The following is a 24,781-nucleotide window of genomic DNA, read 5'->3' as shown; positions in this document are numbered from 1 at the left end:
GTTTTCTCAGGCTGTGTCGGATGTGGCTTTTATATGTGTTAAAATTGTTTATGGACCTGAATGTACTGATCCTGACTCAGTTCCTCTTTTCCTCTTTTTGCTCACAAAGCCAAAGCTCCATTTTATTCCTGCTCACAATTCAAAAATAGTGTAGTGTAGTGGAGAGGACACAGTTGGATTCATATATCTTTGCATTTTAATCCCTGCACTATCAATGACTAGCTGTATGACCATGGATAAGTTATATATCCTTAGAACTTTGCTTTTCTAACCTGTAAAATGAGAAAAATGAAACCCTCTCTCAGTGGTTGTAAGGAGTAAATGGGATACTGTATATTTTTAAAATAGCTGATGTAGTACTTGGACAGTCTTTTGGTGGGTTTCCCTGGTTGGTCAGTGGTAAAGAAGCTGCTTGCCAATGCAGGAGACTCAGGTTCTGTTGGAGAAGGAAAGGACCACCCACTCTAGTATTTGCTTGGGAATCCTATGGATAGAGGAGCCTGGCGGGATACAGTGAATGGGGTAGCAGAGAGCTGAATACAACTTAGTGACTAAATGACAACAATAGTACTTGGTACATTGCAAAATCTGAAAAGATTGTAACCGCTTCACTTCTTACTAAGTAAAACATTTCCAGGTTTAAATACCATTTCTTTCCTTATAGTTAGTTGTTCACTTCCTAAGAGAACTCTGTACTTAGCAAACACTTGATAGCCCTGACTTTCAGACTTTGAACTAGATACTGTAGAGTTTCTAAATAATCTATAAGGAGAAATACATTAATTCTTTATGGCATTATGAGCTGTTCTGTGTTGAACTTTTACACGGTTTATTAAAACTGCTCTGTTAAGAAAGAACTTCTTAATAGAGGCAGACTCCAGCTACTTGTATTTCTGGAGTCTTATCCTGAATGTTTGAATGAATGGATGATGTGCTGATTGGAAATGAAAAAAAACAAGTAATGAAATCCTTGAGAAGATTTCTCACAAGAGGTAGTTCTTTTTCTGAAGTATTTCCATCTTCTCAGTGATGATGTGGATTATAACAATTTATGATCTGATTTTGGAACAGTGTATTAATAGAAAAACAAATACACAAAAGGTCAGCTGTCTGCATATTCTGGGAACATTCTTTTAGGAATTCTCATTTGTGTGTAATGCTTTTATTTTAGGGAAATAAATTACTTGAGTTCTTGTTATCCAAGAGCAGTGCCTAACAAATGATAAATAAAACTCCTGAGGGTCATGTTTAAATTGACTGGAGTAAAAAAGTGTTAAGAACATGAAGGAAACATTTTGAGCACCATTTTTAATGATGCAATTTATATTTAAAAGAATTTATGAGGAATCATGGTTTTTTCCAAATCATCTTTGAGATATAACTTACCACAAAATGCACAGATTTTAAGTGTCAAATTTGATGAGTTTTGGTGCAGCAAACATTTGTGTAACTGCTGCCTAATAAAACAAATAGAAAATTTCTATTACCTGGGAAGATTTCCTCCATGCCCTTTTGTAGTCAGTCCTCTGAAAGACAGTCAGTGATCTAATTTCTGTCACCATAGGCTGCTCTAGAACTTTTATAATTGAAATCACAGTTTCAATATGCTTTAATGCCTGGCATGTTGCTCAGCATGTTTTTGAAATTTCTAACTGTTGTCATATCAGTGGTTTATTCATTGTTATTGTAAGCTAGCATTCCATTGTGTGACTATACCACAATTTATTAATTAACCTGTTGATGGAATTTTGGTTTATTTCCAGCTTAGGATTATTAAAAATAAATCTTCTATGAACATTTTGGTACAAGTGTTTTTTGTTTTTGTTTCTGCTTTTCTCTTGAGAGGAATGACTGGGCCATGTGGTAAATTTATGTTTAAAAGAAACTGCTAAACTGTTTTCCAAGTGATTGTACCATTTTATACTCCCACCAGAAATGTGAGTTCCAGTTATTCCACATTTTTACCAATACTTGATTTGGACAGTCTTTTAAATTTTAACCTTTTTAGTGGGTGTGTGATGGTATTCCATTTCATTTTAATTTGCATTTCCCTGGATAACTAGTGATATTGTAAATGTTTTTGCATGCTACTTGGCCATTTGTGTATTCTCTTTTGTGAAACATCTGAACCTTTTGCCCGTATTTAAATTGAGTTGTCCTTTTTATATTGATTCATCAGAGTTCTTTTTATATTCTTGGTACAAGTCTTTTGTCACATGTATGTACTGAGAATATTTTCAGCTGATATATGGCTTGCCTTCTCCTTTTCTTAATGGTGTGTTCTAATAAATAAAAGTTTTAAATTTTGAATAAGAACAATTATTATTTTTTCTTTTTTTTGGTTTGTGATTTTTGTGTTCAAGCTGAAAGATCTTTATGTGCCCCAAAGTTGCAAAAGGTATTCTCCTATATTTTCTTTTAGAAGATCTTTTAGTTTTTATGTTTAGGTTAATGACCCATCTCCAATTTTATTTTATTTATGTTTTTTATATTTTTCATTAATTCATTGGGTAAGTATTTGTTGAGTGCCAGGAACTGTTTCAGGCACTTGGTATCCGTTGGTAAACAGAAGAGTCACTTGTGGTGAGCCTTTAGATAGGCCCTATGATTGTGAAGTCCACAGTCTAGGGGCACTGACAGGTAATGAATAAATTCTAGAGTATGGGGGAAGGTGAGAAAGCACCATGAAGTGGGTCAACAGAATAGCGTATAAGGTAAATGTTGACTTGTAAGGCTTGTAATTTTAGGAAAACATGGTCAGAAGGCTTCTGATTTTAAGAAAGGGTAGTAAAATTTGGCTTCATTGAGAATAAGCCATTTAAAGAATGACTTGAAGAAGATGCAGGGGTTAGCCATTCAGCTATCTGGGAGAAGAGTGTTCTAGATAGAGAAAACAGCCATTGCAAAGGCCTCAGATGGGAACATGTCTGGCTTGTCCCAGTAACAGTCAGGAAGCCAGTACAGTACAGGGTGATGGAGAGGGCAACTTGTGTAGAATCTAACAGAGTATTGTTAAGACCGTAGCTCTTTGTGTGAGTCACATGGGATCATTATACTTAAATACACATTTTAAAACAGCTCCTATGTCTTCCTGAGTATCATTTAGAGATTTCATATTATTACTTCTTTAGATTATCAGTTTATATGTGCTCAATAGGAGTTAAAACCTTTTTGAAAAAAGACTCCTGACATACTTAATCTTACGATGATTTTCTTATTTCAGAAAGATCCAGATTACCTGAAGCTGTGGTTGGACAGTTTTGTTTCTAGCTATGAACAATTCTTAGATGTTGACTTTGAAAAGCTGCCTACCAGGTATGTAGAAACACTTGGTTTCCTACCCTTGGGTGAATTTGTTAATTCTTGTCATAAAAACCTCATTGATGACATATTAAAAGGATGGCAATTATACGACACACATGCCCCTCCTGCATAACCCTGCTTTCCTAGCAGACATTTCTGATTGATCACAGTCATCTTTCTTGCTGCCTTCTTTGCTTTGTTAAGGCACTGGCAACCGAGTGTCCTGCAGTTCGTTTCAGTTCTGATATTACCCAGAATTAGTGCTATATGCCACGAGTTAAGGGCAAATTCCTCTGAGAGACTGTCCTCACTTCAGTCATTATTAGCAAGTCTACGGAGAAGGCGATGGCACCCCACTCCTGTACTCTTGTCTGGAAAATCCCATGGATGGAGGAGCCTGGTGGGCTGCAGTCCATGGGGTAGTACAGAGTCGGACACGACTGAGTGACTTCACTTCCACTTTTCACTTTCATGCATTAGAGAAGGAAATGGCAAACCACTCCAGTGTTCTTGCCTGGAGAATCCCAGGGACAGGGGAGCCTGTTGGGTGGCCGTCTATGGGGTTGCACAGAGTCGGACACGACTGAAGTGACTTAGCAGCAGCAGCAGGGAGACCTTGACACTTCTGACCAACGGGCTACACATTTGGAGGTTGTCATGACTCCCTCACGTTCAGTAAGTTTGCTACAGTGACTTAGAAATCTCACTGAAAGTCCTGTATTTAGGATTACTGTATTATTATGAAGGATACACATAGGAACAGGGCTAGGGTCTGGGAGGGCCTGGATGCAGGGCTTTTTGCTGTCTCCCTGTGAAGTCAGGCTGTGTTGCTCTCCCTGAGCATCAGTGTGTTCAAAGAAGGAAGCTTTTTGAGCTTTGGTTTTCCAGAGTTTTGTTGGGTCTTATTACATCATTGACTGTTCGATCGACCTTAGTCTGTACTTCCTCTCCCCTCTCAGAAAGTTGGGGGGTGAGTCATTCAGATATGCCCAGCCCCTTTTTTGAAACTATCTAAGGGTCCACTGTGTGTCACTCCATTCATTTGCCTAAAATTTCTCTGCTATATGACAGGCATTGTAGTTGAAACTTATTTTTCCTGGCCTATAGTAGGGCCCTGGAAAACACCTTGAAGTAGGTCAAGTTTTCAGATTTTTAAAAACTGGATTTGAAAATCATAACATAGGGGAAAAACTAAAATCTTGGAGAAATGTATAAGTGAAAGTACAAATATTTTCTCCCATTCTTCTGCCTGCCACCATTTCCATAGTCTCACAGTTCCCAGGCCCACTTCCTTGATAAACTTTGTATTGTGTCTCAAGTCATCTTGTGGACCTAATCCTTGTTAGGCAGGAGAGGTTAGGTTGGCTGTGGTTAAAAGCTGGAGCAATGAGGAGATACTTTTAGCCACAAAAGGAAGTCAGTTTGTAGAGATGTATTTAGAGGGGAGGGGAGAAATGGCTGGTGGTTGATGATGAAAAAGATTATCTGGAGAATTGAGACTTTCCTGGTGGTCCTAGCTTCCCAGGTAGCGCAGTGGTAAATAAGCCGCCTGCCAATGCAGCAGCTGCAGGAGATGGAGTTCCATACCCAGGTTGGAAGATCCCCTGGACTCCAGTATTCTTGTCTGGAAAATTCCATGGATAGAAGAGCCTGTCGGGCTACAGTCCACGGGGTTGCAAAGAGTTAGACGTGAGTGAGCAGGCTGGTGGTTCAGTGGTTAAGGCCCCATGCTTCCACTGAAGGTGGTGGAGTTGTGATCCTTAGTTTCCAGGGAACAAAGATCCTGCATGACCTGCTGTGCAATCCTCACATTCCCCCGAAAAAAAGAGAATCTGGAAAATTAAAAATCTTCAGGAAGGAAAATGTTTGCAGTTTGGGGTAGAGAGAGGTAGGCACTGAGAGTGTGGCCCAGGTGAGTTGAATTTGGAGAATCAAATTGGAGCCAGATCATGAAATGCCGTGAATGTACTCCTCATCGACTTTGATTTTTTGTTATGGAAGATACAAGACTCTAGTAAGGAATTTTTTGTGTAAGAGTATCATGATCAAGTTTTTTTTTAAGTCATTTAGGTGTTTTTATGGAGGTTGGATTGGGAAGGGTTGAGATTGAAGGCAAAAAGCCCCATTAAGAGGTGATTTAATAATTCAGAGAAAGAAAATCATTTGAGTTTTTGGACCAAAGCATTGAACTTAAGAAATGATGTGGTTATGCCCAAAAAGCGCAAGTGCTTTACTGTTTATAAATGCAATTTCAGAGTTCTTCCCCATTAGATTATTTGTTACAAGTTTATAAAGGCTGAAAAATCAGTATTAAATTTTAACTCAAAATAAGATTATGTATTATTGATTCCTACTCATAAAAGAGTATTCTTTTAGTTTATATTACATGCATGCATGCATGCTCAGTTACTCAGTTGTGTCCAACCCTTTAAGACCCCATGGACTGTAGCCTGCCAGGCTCCTCTGTCCATGGGATATTCCAGGCAAGAATACTGGAGTGAGTTGCTATTTCTTTCTCCATGAGATCCTCCCAACCCAGGGATCGAACCTGGGTCTCCTTCATTGCAAGCAGATTCTTTACCATCTGAGCCACCAGGGAAATGAACCACCATTTATACTTAGAAGTGCTTTTGTTATCAAAACTTACAGCTCACTTTAAATCATGAATGTAAGAGTTTTTATGGAATCAGGATTTTGGCCTTTGAATGCTTGGTGTTTTGTGAGATGCACTTGTTATCATCCATCTGTTGTAAATGTCTCCTTTCTTCAGAGGTTATTTCTAAAAACAGTACGTAGAGTTATATTGCCACTACATTTAAAGTAAGATGAAGAATGCCAATAGTGTTTTTACTTGCGATTTAGTTTATTTAAAATTATTTTTCATATCTTTGTCAGAATATGGATTTAGATTTTGCTAGTAGTAAATTTTCCATTTTTCAAGTGAATAGTATATGTCAGATGTATAAAACTAGTTGTCATCTTAAAGCAGCTCACAGATAATCCTCATTTAAAGTATACTGACTTTATAAAATTTCCATGTTAGAGAATTCATAATACAAAGCAAGAGTTGCTTTTACCAGATTACAAAGCCTTGAAATTTAAGCTGGACTTTTTCCTGTGTTAGAACAATTGGCAGCTGTTTACAGGAGACATTGAGTAGGCGAACAGAGGAGTGGAAAAGATTTCTGGAGTTTGGGAAATTTCAGCAAAAGGAGCTTAGAATTTTGGCAAGAAAGTCTTAGAGGTGGGAACATACTTCTAAACTCTGAAATCTTTATCACATTAGGCCAAAAATTCCAACTTGGATTATAAACCATGTTCTAATTTTATGAGCGTCAGTTAAGAAAAAAGATTACTCTTTTAGAAGCTGATATTGTTTTCTGCCTAGGAAAATAAAAACATATGTAAATAGAAAAAGGGACAACTAAGGACAAAAGGAACTAGTTTTAAATAACTAGAATGAAATATTGGGAAATCTGATGTCGTCTTTCTTGCTGACTTACATTTTTGGAAAAGTGAGGAGGAATAGTTTTGCTTAGTCTTGAAAATCAGTTTTATTTAAATATTTGTTATTTTGAAGTTGCTCTGTTTTTTCTAATCACCTTTTTTAGCTTTTCAGAAAAAGTTAAATATAAAAATGAGTGTTTGTTTTGCCATCTGTAAATAAGAGAGAATTAAAGAATCCAAAGTTGCAAGTGAAATGATGCCCAGACTAAAACGAAGCATATTCTATAACACAGTTGTAGAATTAGGCAACCTTGGTGGTCTGCTTTGTGATTTGTATTTATTTTATAAAACACTTTATTAATTTATATTGTAGGGTGGTTCAGGAAGAGGCTAATATTTATCATGTGTTATTTATGTGACTGCTGCTGAGGTGCTTCAGATTTTTCTATCTACAATGAATGCCTTTTACTCAATGTAAAAATAGTACTAATACTTCATGTTAAGCATTATCTGAAAAAGAGACCATTATAAAGTATAATTGTCATTTAATCATATAAGTTCTTCACAGTGCTTCTTTATGATTTGAGCATTTTCCTAATAGAGATAGGAAAATTAGTATAATGACTTATGAAAAGATTCTTAGGCTTTAGAAATGTGTATTTAAAATGCATTACATTTTTAGAGTTCTTCACCTATTTTAAAGTGGAAAATGCACATTGACTACTTGGTTTCAGAGCCCAGTGAAATAGGACAGATATCTGATATTACAGTTTCATAGAGATATTACAGTTTCAGAGATGAGATTAAATGAATGCTTTATGTTACAAAGGTGGAATTTAGCATTCAGGCTTCTGACACTGAATCTAGGGGATTTTAATGTGAGAGGCACATGTAAGGAGTCACTTATATCTCGTGTTGGTTTTTGCCCTGTAGAATCAAATAGTTTTACACAGAAACCGCTTGTCACAAAATATTGATATATCACTTGAAAAGAGTCTTCTATTGATGTTTGTGCTTGGAGTTCTACATTCATCTCTTTCTCCTTTCCTCTTGCTAGTTATCTTCTCTCCCTCTTCTGATCAGATGGCTTAGGGAACCTTTAGGTAGGTGAATATTGTTTATTTAGTGAAGCAGTTAACAGATTAAACTAGTTATGGGTACTTCTTTTTTATTTGCTAGTTACTGTTTCTTTTTGAATTGGTATAGACACATATTTTATTTCTAAGTAATAGAAGGTGAACTAATATATTTTAAGTATGTTCTTTAAAAGTAGCACAGTTGAGAATACTAAATAGCATCTTTTTCTCTCTTTTCAGTAAGCCTCCTCTGAAGTGTTACTAATCACTCTGCTCTAACAGTCTTCTAAAATATCACTAATCATTTGGTGGTACCTTGCAGAGAGGAGGCACAGAATATGGGATCTAGAGGAGCTTCTTTAGGACTTGAACTGAAAATGTAGTTCCTTTAAAGTGCCAGAGATTTTCATCCTGTATTTAAACACACTTCTTATTTTGTTCCCTTTCTATTGTAGGGTGGATGATGTGCCTCCTGGAATATCTCTGCTTCCTGATAATATTCTGCAGGTTCTGAGGATCCAGCTTCTACAGTGTGTTCAGAAAATGGCTGATGGGTTAGAGGAAGAACAGCAAGCCTTGTCAATTTTGCTTGTCAAGTTCTTCATTATTCTTTGCAGGTATCTGGTGCAAATAATTTCTGTTTTAAATAATTAATAGCAAACTAATAATGTATTTATTGGTTATTAATGATGTTTGTTGTTCATGTGGTTAATAGCAAACTAATAATGCATTTATTGGTTATTAATGATGTTTGTTGTTCATGTGGAGTTCTTAAGGATGAGTGCAGCTTTTGAAGTAGATTTGTAGTTTGTTATTATATTGGAAAGCCTTTTAGTATACCTACGTAGAGAGATTCAGCCAAGATTAAAGAATAAGTGCTTTAGAGTTAAGACAACGACAAGAGTTGTTACTTAAGAATTTCTTGCACTAGTATTTTCTCTATGGTCCTCACCTGTAAACATGTACATACACATTTTTATACTATGCATTGCGATTTGAAAATGTATTTTTCTAGTCTTTCATTTTATAATTTAACCAAAGAAAGTATAATTATTCCATAGCTTATATTTCCAGATTTATAGATGATTGGGTCTATGGTACTTAAATTTGGTGTGTATAAATAACAATTGGGAAGCTTACTAGAAATGCAGAGTTTGAGCCTTATGTATGGAAATTCGGATCTAAAAGAGCTCATGCATTCTGATTTTCACCTATTCCATGTTAATCTGCATATAAAAATTTGAGAGCCATTGGGTTAGGAACATCATATGCTTCTTAAAATCTGTCTTCTTGTTCTTAGAGGAAGAACTTTTAGTCTTTTACCGTTAGTCTGATATTTGCTGTGAAATTATATATAGATTTTATTAAGTCGAGACAGTTTCCTTTTATTCCTAATTTGCAGAGTGTTGTTCTCAGGAAAGATTGTTGAATTTTCTCAAATGCTTTTTGTGCAGTTAAAATGCTTTTTAATTGAGATGATCAGGTGGATTTTTTTCCCTTTATTCTGTTGATGAAGCATATTACATTGGTCAGGTTTCATATGTTGAACCATCCTTTCATTTCAGGAATGAATTCCACTTAGTCATGGTATGTAATCCTTTTAATATGCTGTTGAATTCTCCTTACTGGAATTTTGTTGAAGTTCTTTGCATTAATGTTTATAAGGATTTTGGTCTGTAGTTTCCTCGGAATCTCTTGTCTGATTTGGTATCATGGTAATACTGGTATCATATAATGATTTATAAAGTGTTTCTTCTTCACTTTTTGGAAAGACGTTGAGAAGGATTGGCATCAGTTCTTCTTTAAATGTTTTGTAGAATTTGCCAGTGAAAATATCAGGTCTAGGGCTGCTTTGTTGAGAGAGTTTTGACTGCTGATTCAGTATCCTTATTAGTCAAAGATCTGTTCAGATTATTTATTTCATCACGGTTTAGTCTTGGGAGGTTTTGTGTTTCTAGGAATTTCTCCATTTCATCTATGTTATTAAATCTGTTGTACAGTCCTTCATAATACTGTAATAATTATTTTTATTTCTTTATAATCAGTACTGTATATCTTTTTATTTCTTTAATCAGTCACGTCCAACTCTTTGCAACCCCATGGACTGTAGCCCACCAGACTCCTCCATCCATGGAATTTTCTAGGCAAGAGTACTGGAGTGGGTTACCATTTCCTTCTCCAGGGGATCTTCCTGAACCAGGGATCAAACCCAGGTCTCCCGCATTGCAGAAGCAGATGCTTTACCATCTGAGCCACCAGGGAATCCCAATTGGAGAAGGTAATGGCAAACCACTTCAGTATTCCTGCCTTGAGAACCCCATGAACAGTATGAAAAGGCAAAAAGATAGGACACTGAAAGATGAACTCCCCAGGTCGTTAGGTGCCCAGTATGCTACTGGAGATCAGTGGAGAAATAGCTCCAGAAAAAATGAAGAGATGGAGCCAAAGCAAAAAAGTACCCAGTTGTGGATGGGACTGGTGATGGAAACAAGGTCCGATGCTGTAAAGAACAATATTACATAGGAACCTGGAATGTTAGGTCCATGAATCAAGGCAAATTGGAAGTGATCAAACAGGAGATGGCAAGAGTGAATGTCGACATTCTAGGAATCAGCGAGCAAAAATGGACTGGAATGGGTGAATTTAACTCAGATGACCATTATATCTACTACTGTGGGCAAGAATCCCTTAGAAGAAATGGAGTAGCCATCATGGTCAACAAAAGAGTCCGAAATGCAGTACTTGGATGCTGTCTCAAAAACGACAGAATGATCTCTGTTTGTTTCCAAGACAAACCATTCAATATCATGGAAATCCAAGAAAAGCAAGAGAGTTCCAGAAAAACATCTATTTCTGCTTTATTGACTATGCCAAAGCCTTTGACTGTGTGGATCACAATAAACTGTGGAAAATTCTTAAAGAGATGGGAATACCAGACCACCTGACCTGCCTCTTGAGAAATCTGAATGCAGGTCAGGAAGCAACTGTTAGAACTGGACCTGAAACAACAGACTGGTTCCAAATAGGAAAAGGAGTATGTCAAGGCTGTATATTGTCACCCTGCTTATTTAACTTATATGCAGAATACATCATGAGAAATGCTGGGCTGGATGAAGCACAAGCTGGAATCAAGATTGCCAGGAAAAATATCAAAAACCTCAGATATGCAGACGACACCACCCTTCTGGCAGAAAGTGAAGAGGAACTAAAAAGCCTCTTGATGAAAGTGAAAGAGGAGAGTGAAAAAGTTGGCTTAAAGCTCAACATTCAGAAAACTAAGATCATGGCATCTGGTCCCATCACTTCATGACAAATAGATGGAGAAACAGTGGAAACAGTGGCAGACTTTATTTTTTTGGGCTCCAAAATCACTACAGTTGGAAGAAAAGTTATGACCAACCTAGACAGCATATTAAAAAGCAGACACCTTACTTTGTCAACAAAGGTCTGTCTAGTCAAGGTTACGGTTTTTTCAGTAGTCATGTATGGATGTGAGAATTGGAGTATAAAAAAACCTGAGCGCCGAAGAATTGATGCTTTTGAACTGTGGTGTTGGAGAAAACTCTTGAGAGTCCCTCGGACAGTAAGGAGATCCAACCTGTCCATCCTAAGGGAAATCAGTCCTGAATGTTCATTGGACAGACTGATGTTGAAGCTGAAACTGCAATAGTTTGGCCACCTGATGCGAAGAGCTGGCTCATTTGAAAAGACCCTGATGCTGGGAAAGATTGAAGGCAATAAGAGAAGGGGATGACAGAAGATGGGATGGTTGGATGGCATCACAGATTCAATGGATATGAGTTTGAGTAAACTCTGGGAGTTGACGATGGACAGAAATGCGTGGCATGCTGCAATCCATGGGGTCGCAAAGAGTCAGACACTACTGAGCGACTTAATTGAACCGAATCAGGAGTAATGTCCACACTTTCTTTTCATAATCTGTCTTTTTTTTTTCCTTTGTCTGTCTTGCTAAAGATTTGTTAATATCTTTAAAGAACTAATTTTTGTTTCATTAATTTTCTCTGTTTTTAAGAATTTTTTGGTCTCTGCTCCGATCTTTATTGTTTCGTCTTTCTGCTAGCTTTGGGTTTAGTTTGTTCTCTCTTCTTGATTCCTTAAGTTAGGCAATTGAGTAGTTGGTTTCTTTTCTTTAGTGTAAGCACTTAATACCTATAACATTTTCCCTTTCACCACTTTCACTACCTCTCATAGGCTTTCATAAGTCGTATTTTTCTTTTCATTTATCTCAAGTATTTTCTAATTTCCCTCTTGGTGTCTTCTTCGATCCATTGATTGTTTAAAAGTCTTTTGGTTAATTTCCACAGTTTTGAGAATTTTTCAGTTTTCATTTTGATTTTAGCTTCATCCTGTTGTGGTTAGAGAAGATGCTTTGTATGATATCTGCCATTTTAAATCTGTTGAGACTTAATTTGTAACCTAACATAGTGTCTATCCTGTAAAATGTTCCAAGTGCACTTGTGAAGAATGTTCTATTGTTATTAGCTAGAGTGATCTGTGTATGTTTGTTAGATCTGTGGTTTACTGTGTTAATTAAATCCTCTGTTTCTTTACTTATCTTTTGTCTAGTTGGTTTTATTCATTATTGTGGAGGAGATATTGAATTCTCCAGCTATTATGGGAGAAATATATTTCTCTCTTCAGTTCTGTCAGTATTTGCTTCATATATTTTGATGGCCTCTCATTAGATATGTAAATATTTATAATTGTTGTATCTTCTTGCTAGTATTATACCTTTGTTATATTGCCTGTGCCTGCATGCTACGTGGTGTCTGACTCTTTGTGACTCTCTGAACTGTAGCCCACCAGGCTTCTCTGTCCATGACGTTTTCCAGGCAAGAATACTGAAGCAGGTTGCCATTTCCTTTTCCAGGAAATCTTCCTGACTCAGGGATCAAACCATGTCCCCTGTGTTTCCTGCATTGCAGGAGGATTCTTTACTCACTGAGCCAGCAGGGAAGCCCCTTGTTACATATATAATGTTATATATACCTTTATTATATTATGCTTTTTAAAGTATATAATGTCCTTGTCTCTTGTAACCTTTTTTTGACTTAAAGCATGTTGTATCTGATATTCATAGGTCAACCTCTGCTCTCTTTGAGTTATTCTTTGCATGGAGTATCTTTTTCTCTGCTTTCACTTTCAACCTGTTTGTTTCCTTGGACCTCAAGTAGGTAATATATAGTTGGATCATGTGTTTGTGTCAATTCTGCCAATCTTTGTCTTTGATTGGAAACTTTAATCCATTTACATTGAAAGTAACATTTCTGTTATTGTGCTATTTGTTTACTTTATGCCTTCAAACAAGATTTTGTGCCTTATTTCTTAATTACTGTCTTCCTTGACATTTTGTATCAAATGTTTAAATTCCTTTGTCATATTCTATTGTATATTCAGTTCAGTTGCTCAGTCGTGTCTGACTCTTTACAACTCCATGAACCATAGCAGACCAGGCCTCCCTATCCATCACCGACTCCCGCAGTTTACCCAAACTCATGTCCATTAAGTTGGTGATGCCATCCAACCATCTCATCCTCTGTCGTCCCCTTCTTATGCCTTCAATCTTTCCCAACATTAGGGTCTTTTCAAATGAGTCAGCTCTTCCCATCAGGTGGCCAAAATATTGGCGTTTCAGCTTCAACATCAGTCTTTCCAATGAACAACTAGGACTGATTTCCTTTAGGATGGACTGATTGGATCTCCTTGCAGTCCAAGGGACTCTCAAGAGTCTTCTCCAACACCACAGTTCAAAAGCATCAATTCTTCGGCGCTCAGTTTTCTTTATAGTCTTAACTCTCACATCCATACATGACTGCTGGAAAAGCCATAACCTTGACTAGACAGACCTTTGTTGACAAAGTAATGTCTGCTTTTTAATATGCTGTCTAGGTTGGTCATAACTTTCCTTCCAAGGAATAAGTGTCTTTTAATCTCATGGCTGCAGTTACCATCTGCAGTGATTTTAGAGCCCAAAAAATAAAGTCAGCCACTGTTTCCACTGTTTCCCCATCTATTTGCCAGGAAGTGATGGGACCAGATGCCACTATCTTAGTTTTCTGAATGTTGAGCTTTAAGCCAACTTTTTTACTCTCCTTTTTAACTTTCATCAAGAGGCTCTCTAGTTCTTTACTTTCTGCCATAAGGGTGGTGTCATCTGCATATCTGAGTTTATTGATATTTCTCCTGGCATATTCAATAGATATTTTCTTTTTGATCACCATTGGTATTACGTTTAACATTCTAAAGTTATCACACTCTAATTTGAATTTATACCACTCTAATGTCAATAACATACAGAAACTCTGCTCTTTTATGGCTCTCTCCCTACTCCTTTTGGTTTTGGTATCACAAAATTACATTTATACAGTGTTTTCCCCAAAGCATAAGCTAGTAATTATTTTAAATGTGTTAGTCTTGTAAATTATATAAAAATAAAATTTGGAGTTACAAACCAAAGTTACAGTAATTCTAGGTTTTACATGAACAGTATTTTTTTTCTTTAAATATGACCTCTTAAAATATATAAAAACAAAGAATGCAATTACAAATCATTGTTACAATAATTTTCTCTTTTATAATTGCCCACATATTTACCTTCATTAATATCTTTATTTTTTCATACAACTTTGAGTTGCTGTGTAGTGTCCTTAATTTGCACCTTGCAGGACACTGTTGAGCATTTTTTGCATGGTCGACCTAGTTGGCACAGACTCCATTACCTTTTATTTTCTAGAAATGTCTTTGTTTCTCCCTTACTTTTGAAGCAGTTTGTCAGATATTGGGTTGTTGGTTGATAGTTTTTTCTTTTAGCATTTTGAATATATTCTCTCACTGTCTTCTGACCTAAATTTGTTATTAGAAATCTGCTGATAATTGTATTGAAGATATCTTATATGTGATGAATTACTCCTCTCTTCCTGCTTTAAAGATTCTCTCTATGTCCTTTGAGAATTTGATGATAACTTTGTGTGTCTCAGTGTGGGTGTCTGTGAGTTCACCTTATTTAGAGTTTATTAAGCTTCTTGGCTGTTTATTTTCATGTCTTTCATCAAATTGGGAATGTTTTCACCCACTATTTCTTCAAGTATTCTCTGTTCCCCCTTTTCTTTCTCTTCTTTTTATGCAAATATTTTTATTTCTGTTATTTAGACTTGTTAGTTTCCAGTGTGCTATCTTCAGGTTCCCTGAGTCTTTCTTCTGCCTCTTCAAATCTGTCCTTGGATTCCTCTAGTATATTTTTCATTGTAATCGTTGTACTTTTCGGCACCAAAATTTCTTTTGGCTTCTTTTTAGTTTTTTAAATCTCTTTATTGATATTTCCATTTTGTTTACATATTAACTTCTTGATTTTCTCCACGCCTACCTTGAATACTTCGAGTGTCTTGAAGACAGTTAATTTGAAGTTTTTGTCCAATAAGTCTTTTTCACGAAGTTTCTGTTGATTTCTTTTTTTCTCTTAACTGGGCCATAGTTCTCTAGTTCTTTGTATACCTTCTGATTTTCTTGTTAATTGAATGCAGGACATTGAATCTAATAATGTAATGCTGAAAATCAGATTTACCTTCCTTCCAGTGGTTTACTGCTTTTTGTTGTTACTTTTGTTTATTGCTTTTATAATATTTTTTTTATTACAGATTGTCTTTGTGCTGAGAATCAACCTGAGTTGTAAACCTGAGGTCTGCTCAAATCTATTATGATTTTCCCTCAGCATATGTGGTCACTCTCTAATTTTCCCCATTTATGCCATCATTTTTGAATATCCTGGTCTTTAATATCTGTCTCCCAAAAGGGGAAAAAAATTAAAAAGATGAAGATGGGAAGGGAAATGACCCATTAAGTCCCGTGGAAATTATGTTGCCCATAGAGGGAAGAGTAATAACTGTCGGGGTAGGTGCAATAGCAGTGGCTGCCTGTCTGTTTCTGTGCACCTTTATAATCAGACGCAGCAGTCGGTGATCAGAGCACAGATCTCCAATATTTGGAGGACAGGGTCCTTTTTGCCCATAATGGTTCCTGTAAGCTTGCTTCCAAGCTGCTTCTGGAACATATGCACAGCTGTTTACCACATGTCTGGGATGGGGATTGGTAGCTGCTGCTGTGCTAATAGCTGAAATTTAAATTAATGTCCATAATGTAGGACATTAATTGCAATTTACCATCCAAATCTTCATCTGGAAGTTGCCAGCCTTCATTAGAGGCTCAAGGTTTCCAAAATACTTACATCAAACTGATTTTGACAGTGTATCTGTTTCTAGGTGGGGAGACAGATTCCTTGTGCTTCCTACTTGGCTGTCTTCCCAGAATCCTCCACAGGGGCTTTGAATGTTACCTCTGCCTTTACTCTCTGCTTTCTCAAAGATGTCCTGCCATTCTGACTTCTTAAGAAGTCTATTAATTCAGTTAATTTTTCCTGTTCTTTTAGCATCTACTGAATTTTAAGATACAGAGTATTTTTCAAGGTCACAATGTCTCAGAACTTAATAGAGTTTTTTGTCTTAATAGAATTTTTTTTTAATATGTAAAGAAAAACACTGCCAAGGTTAGGTAGAGTACACTTTAGCATTTTATGTGTCATGGGAAAAAAAAGTGCAAGTTTTAGTTGCTCAGTTGTGACCCTCTGGGCTGTAGCCCACCAGGCTCCTCTGTCCATGGAATTGTCCAGGCAAGAATACTGGAGTGGGTAGCCATTCCCTTGTCCAGCGGCTCTTCCCGACTCAGGGATTGAACCTGGGTCTCCTGCATTGCAGGTGGATTCTTTACCAGCTGAGCCACCAGGGAAGCCCTTTATGTGCTATACCTTGATCTTGTTAAAAATGGAATAAAAATGAGGGTCAAATTTTAACTGAATGCCATGCCCTTGTTAATCCATTGCTTTTACACAAGGCATGTACTCTGCTCTCTTGGAGTATGTATAGATATCCACCCTTCTCTCAGGCTTTTTAATACAATTGAAGAGATATATTATGAGTCTAAAGAAAGTGAAAGAAAGTGAAGTCGCTCAGTCGTGTCCGACTCTTTGCGACCCCATGGACTGTAGCCTACCAGGGCTCCTCCATTGATGGGATTTTTCAGGCAAGAATACTGGAGTGGGTTGCCATTTCCTTCTCCAGGAGATCTTCCTGACCCAGGGATTGAACCCAGGCCTCCCGCAATGTAGGCAGACGCTTTACCATCTGAGCCACCAGGGATGAGTCCAAAAGGGGAACCCAATTTCAGAAAGCAAGATGATAACTGTAAAACTACACAAAATGTCTTGTAAAGGCAATGAATGATATGTAAAAAAACCAAGCTAAGAATCTACAGAAGAAAATAGCAACTAATCTGGAAAGAAATAATGCACAATGTATCTATTTGCTAATGTTTGAGTTGTAAGAACATTAATGACTTTTACTCTTTCTACTTTGTGATATTTTCCAATTTTTCACAATAAGCAAATGCTAATTAACATGTATTTCTTATTCTCTATTTATAGTAGTTAAATAGTGCTTGAGGTGTGTTTTGCATTCTCAGTGGGAAAGCAATTATATAATCAAATTGATTTTGTTTTAATGAATATTATTTGTACTTCATTTGCCAACAAGTGTTCTGAAAATCAGTCTGAATATGAGCATGCATTTTTCTCACCATTCATATGCAGTAAATATATGGCTATTCTTTTTTTTTCTCTCACAGAAATCTATCTAATGTAGAAGAAATTGGGACCTGCTCATATATCAACCATGTTATCACTATGACAACACTCTATATTCAGCAAGTAGGTGTGAATTAATATATTTCTTTTTGTTGCTTTACTGAGAGTAATTAGTTTTTACTTTTTAAAATTTAGTAAAGTTAAATGTTTTCAGAGGAGGTATTAATTGAGAAGATCATTAAATTATCATTGGGTACATTATTGCAGGCATCTTATGCATATTATCTAAAAGTAGAAAAACAGTTATTAATACATTTTGTTATTTTAATTTAAAAATTGAAACATTTTGTAAGTGGCTTTTTAAAATGGCACAGTTTGTCATTTTATGTTTTTATTATTTATTCATCAAATAGCCCTCTTACTGAAAGCATCTTCATTTTTGGAAAAATGTTTGGCTGACAATTTGAAACCTTTCCTAGGAAATATTTAAAATTTGAGTGGTTATATGTAGTCCATATGATTAACTGACCTTCTGCAGATTCAAGTGGAACTTAGACTTATTTGAATAAAAATTATCTGTTATTATTAGATGACTGAAACACATTTATCTCTTAATGATATTGCACAGTATGTCATATGGCTTAATATTTTTAAGTGCATATAATTTTATATTTAAATTCTCAGTTAAAAAGCAAAAAAAAAGAGAAGGAATTGGCAGATCAGACATCTATTGAAGAATTTGTGATCCATGCATTGGCATTTTGTGAAAGTTTATATGATCCATATCGGAATTGGAGGCAACGGATTTCAGGGTATGTTTTATAAATCATAGTGTTCATTTGCACACTTAATGTCCTAGTGAATGTAATTCTTCAAAGCAGGTCTCGTTCTCTGTGAAAGCAACTGGTAAGTTGTGTTTGAGGCTCCATCTCTATCTCTGAAATAGAGAAGTACATTAGAGGTAATGAATTAGTGGTAAATGCCACTTCTGGATAATTAATTTACTCTGATCTTTTATTTTGTGATGCAATTGAATGCTAATAATCTGTGGTAAAAAATCTCAGAGCACAGTAACATCAAGTAGAGTATACATATTTTTCAAGGAAATTTCTTTTTATAAAAGCATATTTCATAATTTGTAAATGAATTTTAATAATGTTTTATGTATTAATGTTTATTTTAAATTGTGGACCTTGTGTCAGCCAAGGTCTAGTTAGGAAAACAGAAACCAGTGCTTTAAAAGAGAGAATATAGCAAAAGGAAAATTTTAAGTAGGTATTAGTGAAGTCGCTCAGTCGTGTCCAACTCTTTGCAACCCCATGGACTGTAGCCTGCCAGGCTTCTCAGTCCATGGGATTTTCCAGGGAAGAGCACTGGAGTGGGTTGCCATTTCCTTCTCCAGGGGATTTTCCTGGCCCAGGGATCAAACCCAGGTCTCCTGCATTATAGGCAGACGCTTTACCCTCTGAGCCTCCAGGGAAGCCAGGTATTAGAGGATTCAAAGAGCAAAAGGGGGGATACTAGTGTAATATAGAAATAGTGGCTTTAGGAAGCAGCTACTTCCCTGGGGCTGTGGGAACAAAGGGAAGAGTTTGGAGTTATCAGGAACTAGAAGTTTCAGAGAAGGGGTCCTGCAGTTCCTGGGTATGAGATTTCTGAGGAAAGAGCCCTAAGCCAGTGCTGATATCACTGAGCAGCCATGAAGAGCTTGTTCTGGGATTGCCGAAAATAAGCTGAAGACAGAAACCAACTGTGAATGCCATAGTTAAGAACTGTTGGCTGGTGAAAAAAAGAAAAGCAATAAAGAATCATTCCCCTTTCAACCATTCAGTCTTCCAGTCTCCATTTAGTACCAAGTGTTGATGAAACCAAGACTGAGGTACCTGGAGAAAAAGAAATATAGTTTGTAGCATGCGTATCCTGCATCACAAAGCAGATGAAATGTGGAATGATGGATTGGTAGCTTAGCAACAAAGGCATAATTACCAGTACACAGCTCAAAGAGTATAAAAAACTCAGATGACTTTCTTACCTTTGGGAAAAGAACAGGTATATTGTCACCTACAGTCAGATCTCTTTTTTCAATCTCCCTGTCTGCTGTACTTTCAATCTGAAGATGTTTTATATTCAGTGTAATTTGTCTTATTTATAAGCAATTCCTACTTCCTACAACATTTCGTTACTAGAATGTTTTGATTTTTTTTAAATAGGATTTTCAGGATTTCCAGGGTATGATACCCTCACTTTGAATAGCCACTGTTGAATAGTGGTTAAGAATTAATAACTGAAAAAAAAAAAAAAAAGAGTTAATAACTGAGAGAACATGTATATAGACTATGTGGTAGTACTTTGTATGTTCTATATAGTAATATTTTATTGAAATAACACATCTTTTAGCTAAAGCAAGAAGAGTCTAATAGAAATAATAGGAACAAATATTCCAGCTATTAAATATAACTGGCTTCCCAGGTAACTCAGTGGTAAAGAATCCACTTGCCAATTCAGGAGATGCAAGAGACACTGGTTCGATCCCCTGGGTCAGGGAGATCCCCTGGAGGAGGACGTGGCAACCCACTCCAATATTCTTGCCTGGAAAATTCCATAGATAGAGGAGCCTGGCAGGCTATAGTTTATGGGGTTGCAGAGTCAGAAATGACTGAATGACTTATCACTGCCATTAAATATAATGATCCTATCCACTTACACATTTGCTTTCCTTTATATGTTGAAATAAGTTGTCTTTAGTCATAAACCATGGAGGAAGAAAGGAATTCATAAGTCTGTACCAGTGATTGATCGATAAAGATTGGGAGAGAGAGAAAAATAAGGGAGTAGAGAGGGCTCTTGCTTCCATTAGAAGGTCAAATGACAATTAGGAATGTACAGGGGATGCTGATGTTTGAAAAGAATCAACATTTTGGACACATTATAGGAAAGTTAGGAATCCAAATCTACGGTGGTGAAAGTTTGGTAAGGAACATGGGTTTTGCATAATTTTAAAATGTTTCTCTACAGAATTACTTTCTTGTTGCAAAGTATAAATTAGTAATTATTTTGTATAGTACTGGATAGTACAGTGACTGGATAATCAAAATTAACGTCATCATTCAGAATCAGGTGGACACCCTGTGCCTACAGCTGTGATACTCTAAGAAGGACCCATCGTTGCATGTATAATATTCCAGCTAAGAATGCATAATCTGAATCTTAATTGTATGGAAACATCAAGCAAACTCCAAAGGGACAACATTTTAGTGAATAAAAGGAAGAGTTAGGAGACAGCATTCTTTAAAAGTATCATAGAGAAAAGCTGTGGAAATGTTTCAGATTAAAGAAGGTAAAAGAGGTGTGACTGCCAAATGCAATGCCTGACCCTGGATAGGAAACTGTACTTAGGGACGAGAAGGTGGGAATGCTTTAGAACACTGTTAGGTCAGTTGACATATTGGATTATAATAGTAGTTTCAATAAATGTATAACGTTAATGCTAAGTGTATTGAGATTTATAACAGTACTGTAATATTATATGTGACAGTATCCCTATTCCTAGGAATTATTCACTATCAAGTATTTAGAGGTAAAAGGGCATAATATTCATAATTTCCCTTAAATGTTCTGCAAAATTATAGGTCTCAATATGTGTACATATATAAATACACATCGGAGAAGGCAATGGCACCCCACTCCAGTACTCTTGCCTGGAAAATCCCATGGATCGAGGAGTCTGATAGGCTGTGGTCCATGGGGTCGCTAAGAGTCGGACGTGACTGAGCGACTTCACTTTCACTTTTCACTTTCACGCATTGGAGAAGGAAATGGCAACCCACTCCAGTGTTCTTGCCTGGAAAATCCCAGGGGCAGGGGAGCCTGGTGGGCTGCCGTCTGTGGGGTCACACAGAGTCGGACACGACTGAAGCGACTTAGCAGCAGCAGCATAAACACACACATATATAAATATATGTGCATATATATTTTGGGGGAAGAGTAAGCAAATTATAAAGCATTTAGGATAAGATTTTAAACAATGACCCTGAGTAAGCGCTTCTTGAAGTTCTTTATACTATTTTTATTCTGGCAGCTTTTGCCAGAGTTTAAATTTATTTCCGGATAAAAAGTTTAAAAATTGAGAATAAAAAACTTATGTTCTAGGTATGATGGGAACACAAAAAAAGCATAGAAAAATTGACCAGGGGACATAAACTTTAGAAAACTGAGATGCAAACAAACATTTTGCATCCCTCTCAGCAACCTGTTGCTGTGTATTGGCATCAGCTAGGTGCTAAATGCTTGGCCAGATACCAGTTAATAATGGAGCAACCAAATATACTATGTTTTAAAAATGATACATTATTAGCTGTTCTGTTTCAACCTGTTGAAAGCATGCAGTGTAAATTACTTATGCTCTGATACCTGTTATGATATAATTGTTTTCTCCTCTTTTAATTAAGCTTATTAAATTTTACCACAAGTATAATGGAAATTATTTATGTTTGTATGTCACATCTAATACAGGGCCTTTAGAATGAGTCATTAATCACAGATCACAAGAGTATATTTTTATTGTGTTAATCAAATGAGAATCTTTATTGTTTGCAGTACAGGATCTTTGGATAGGATATATATTCTATTAGTTAATATCATAATTAATAATGTGCAAAATGTAAATAATATTGTGGAAAAGCCTAACTGAAGCTAAATCAGATTTCATCCTTTTAAAATTAATTTTTCTACAACATGACTGATTTTTTATTTTTTTTATAGTTTGACTCAGTTTTTTATTTGAAACTAGTAATATTTGTATTGTTTAAAGACATGCACTAAAAACCCTGGTAAGGTCTTAATTAAACAGGAAGATCCAGTGATGTTCCAAGATGTTATGTTTGTAAATACAGAAGTATGATAATTCCTAAGCCCTCTGGAAAATGGAAATAGGCATAGATTTGGAAAACAGTGCAGTAACAAATGGTGTCTGATATGATTTCTAGTGAATCTCGATATTAGAGCTGAATCTTAGAACTTTTTATTCGATTAGTACTGAGTCCTATCCTGTTTGTCTTATTCTATGGTCAGTTGGCTTTTCTTACTTTACAGTTACAAGGAAAATAATTTCAATAACATAATGGAGTATTGTTCAGATTGTTAAGAAGAAGGCAGCTTAATGTAGTGCTTTATCAGTAATTCATATTTAAATATATGGGATTTCTTTGTAGTTGTCCTCCAAATATTTTCTATTTTGTTGGCTCTAACAGTGTTAAAAGCATGTTCAGGGGATGAGAAAAAAAGTATGTATATATATTTTTCTAATTTTTCAACAAGCCACCAGTTGCTGATGTATCATCATAACAGTAACCTTTGTTCCCTAAACCCCATATCCACCATGCCCATCTAAGATACACTTATTTTGTGTTGAATTAAAATGTTCTTGGTAAAAGCACATGCTGTTTGTGTTGGTCTTACCAAAGTCAGTAGAAATATTTCAGCCATCAAAACTACTGGAATTGTGATTCCAGCCCTCTAGATCAGTATCCTTCATTGTGAAGGAAGCCAGTAGTATGGAGTCTGTGTGTCCAAATAAAATTTCAGAAAGTGCCACAAAATAGCTTGATTTTAGTCGTGCTGTATAAACTACTGCCTTAGGTGTCAACTGGAAAGGTCAGTTTTCATTCCAATCCCAAAGAAAGGCAATGCCAGGTAATGCTCAAACTACCGCACAATTGTATTCATCTCACACGCTAGTAAAGTAATGCTCAAAATTCTCCACGCCAGGCTTCAGCAATATGTGAACCGTGAACTTCCAGATGTTCAAGCTGGTTTTAGAAAAGGCAGAGGAACCAGAGATCATATTACCAACATCCGCTGGATCATGGAAAAAGCAAGAGAGTTCCAGGAAAACATCTATTTCTGCTTTATTGACTATGCCAAAGTCTTTGACTGTGTGGATCACAATAAACTGTGGAAAATTCTGAAAGAGATGGGAATACCAGACCACCTGGTCTGCCTTTTGAGAAATTTGTATGCAGGTCAGGAAGCAACAGTTAGAACTGGACATGGAACAACAGACTGGTTCCAAATAGGAAAAGGAGTACATCAAGGCTGTATATTGTCACCCTGTTTATTTAACTTATATGCAGAGTACATCATGAGAAACGCTGGACTGGAAGAAACACAAACTGGAATCAAGATTGCCGGGAGAAATATTAATAACCTCAGATATGCAGATGACACCACCCTTCTGGCAGAAAGTGAAGAGGAACTCAAAAGCCTCTTGATGAAAGTGAAAGTGGAGAGTGAAAAAGTTGGCTTAAAGCTCAACATTCAGAAAATGAAGATCATGGCATCCGGTCCCACCACTTCATGGGGAATAAATGGGGAAACAGTGGAAACAGGGTCAGACTTTATTTTTCTGGGCTCCAAAATCACTACAGATGGTGACTGCAGTCATGAAATTAAAAGACGCTTACTCCTTGGAAGGAAAGTTATGACCAACCTAGATAGCATATTCAAAAGCAGAGACATTACTTTGCCAACAAAGGTTCGTCTAGTCAAGGCTATGGTTTTTCCCATGGTCATGTATGAATGTGAGAGTTGGACTGTGAAGAAGGCTGAGCGCCGAAGAATTGATGGTTTTGAACTGTGGTGTTGGAGAAGACTCTTGAGAGTCCCTTGGACTGCAAGGAGATCCAACCAGTCCATTCTGAAGGAGATCAGCCCTGGGATTTCTTTGGAAGGAATGATGCTAAAGCTGAAACTCCAGTACTTTGGCCACCTCATGCGAAGAGTTGACTTATTGGAAAAGACTCTGATGCTGGGAGGGACTGGGGGCAGGAGGAGAAGGGGACGACAGAGGATTAGAGGGCTGGATGGCATCACTGACTCGATGGACGTGAGTCTCAGTGAACTCCGGGAGTTGGTGATGGACAGGGAGGCCTGGTGTGCTGCGATTCATGGGGTCGCAAAGAGTCGGACACGACTGAGCGACTGATCTGATCTGATCTGATCTACTAAATTCTTTTACAGATTGGAAATTTTAAAAGGCTAGTTCCTTTTTCTATTTCCAGTTGTTATAAGACTTTTAATGTGGCTGCTATGTTTCACCAGTAACTGTTGTAAATTTTTTTGCACAATTCAAAAGAAAAAATCCTTTCAGTTGGTGAGCATTTAAATTATTGGCTAGACTTCCCTTTCAAGCTTATTCCAATTCTGGTGGTGTATTTTTAATATACAAATGAAAAGCAAAGTATTGTTTATCATTGTTTTTGCAATTGTGCCTTCTCCATTTGCCCATGTTGTAATATGCCATTAA

At 36.6% G+C, this 24,781-nt stretch overlaps 1 protein-coding gene across 6 annotated transcripts in view; it reads left to right on the top strand.

Annotated features, from left to right (window-relative positions):
• The window catches only part of NBEAL1 (neurobeachin like 1), a 163,230-nt gene that overhangs the window by 18,733 nt on the left and 119,716 nt on the right, over positions 1-24,781 (top strand). For all 6 annotated transcript variants that reach the window (XM_070387937.1, XM_070387932.1, XM_070387955.1 and 3 more), the window contains 4 exons: positions 3,224-3,315; positions 8,282-8,443; positions 17,520-17,601; positions 18,163-18,290. In XM_070387937.1, coding sequence (XP_070244038.1) covers positions 3,224-3,315; positions 8,282-8,443; positions 17,520-17,601; positions 18,163-18,290 — 464 coding nt within the window. The remainder of the gene's footprint in view (positions 1-3,223; positions 3,316-8,281; positions 8,444-17,519; positions 17,602-18,162; positions 18,291-24,781) is intronic.

Source organism: Bos mutus, chromosome 2, assembly GCF_027580195.1.
Source record: "Bos mutus isolate GX-2022 chromosome 2, NWIPB_WYAK_1.1, whole genome shotgun sequence".
In the NCBI taxonomy this organism is placed as follows: Eukaryota; Metazoa; Chordata; class Mammalia; order Artiodactyla; family Bovidae; genus Bos; species Bos mutus.
This window is presented reverse-complemented; position numbering and strand designations above follow the sequence as displayed.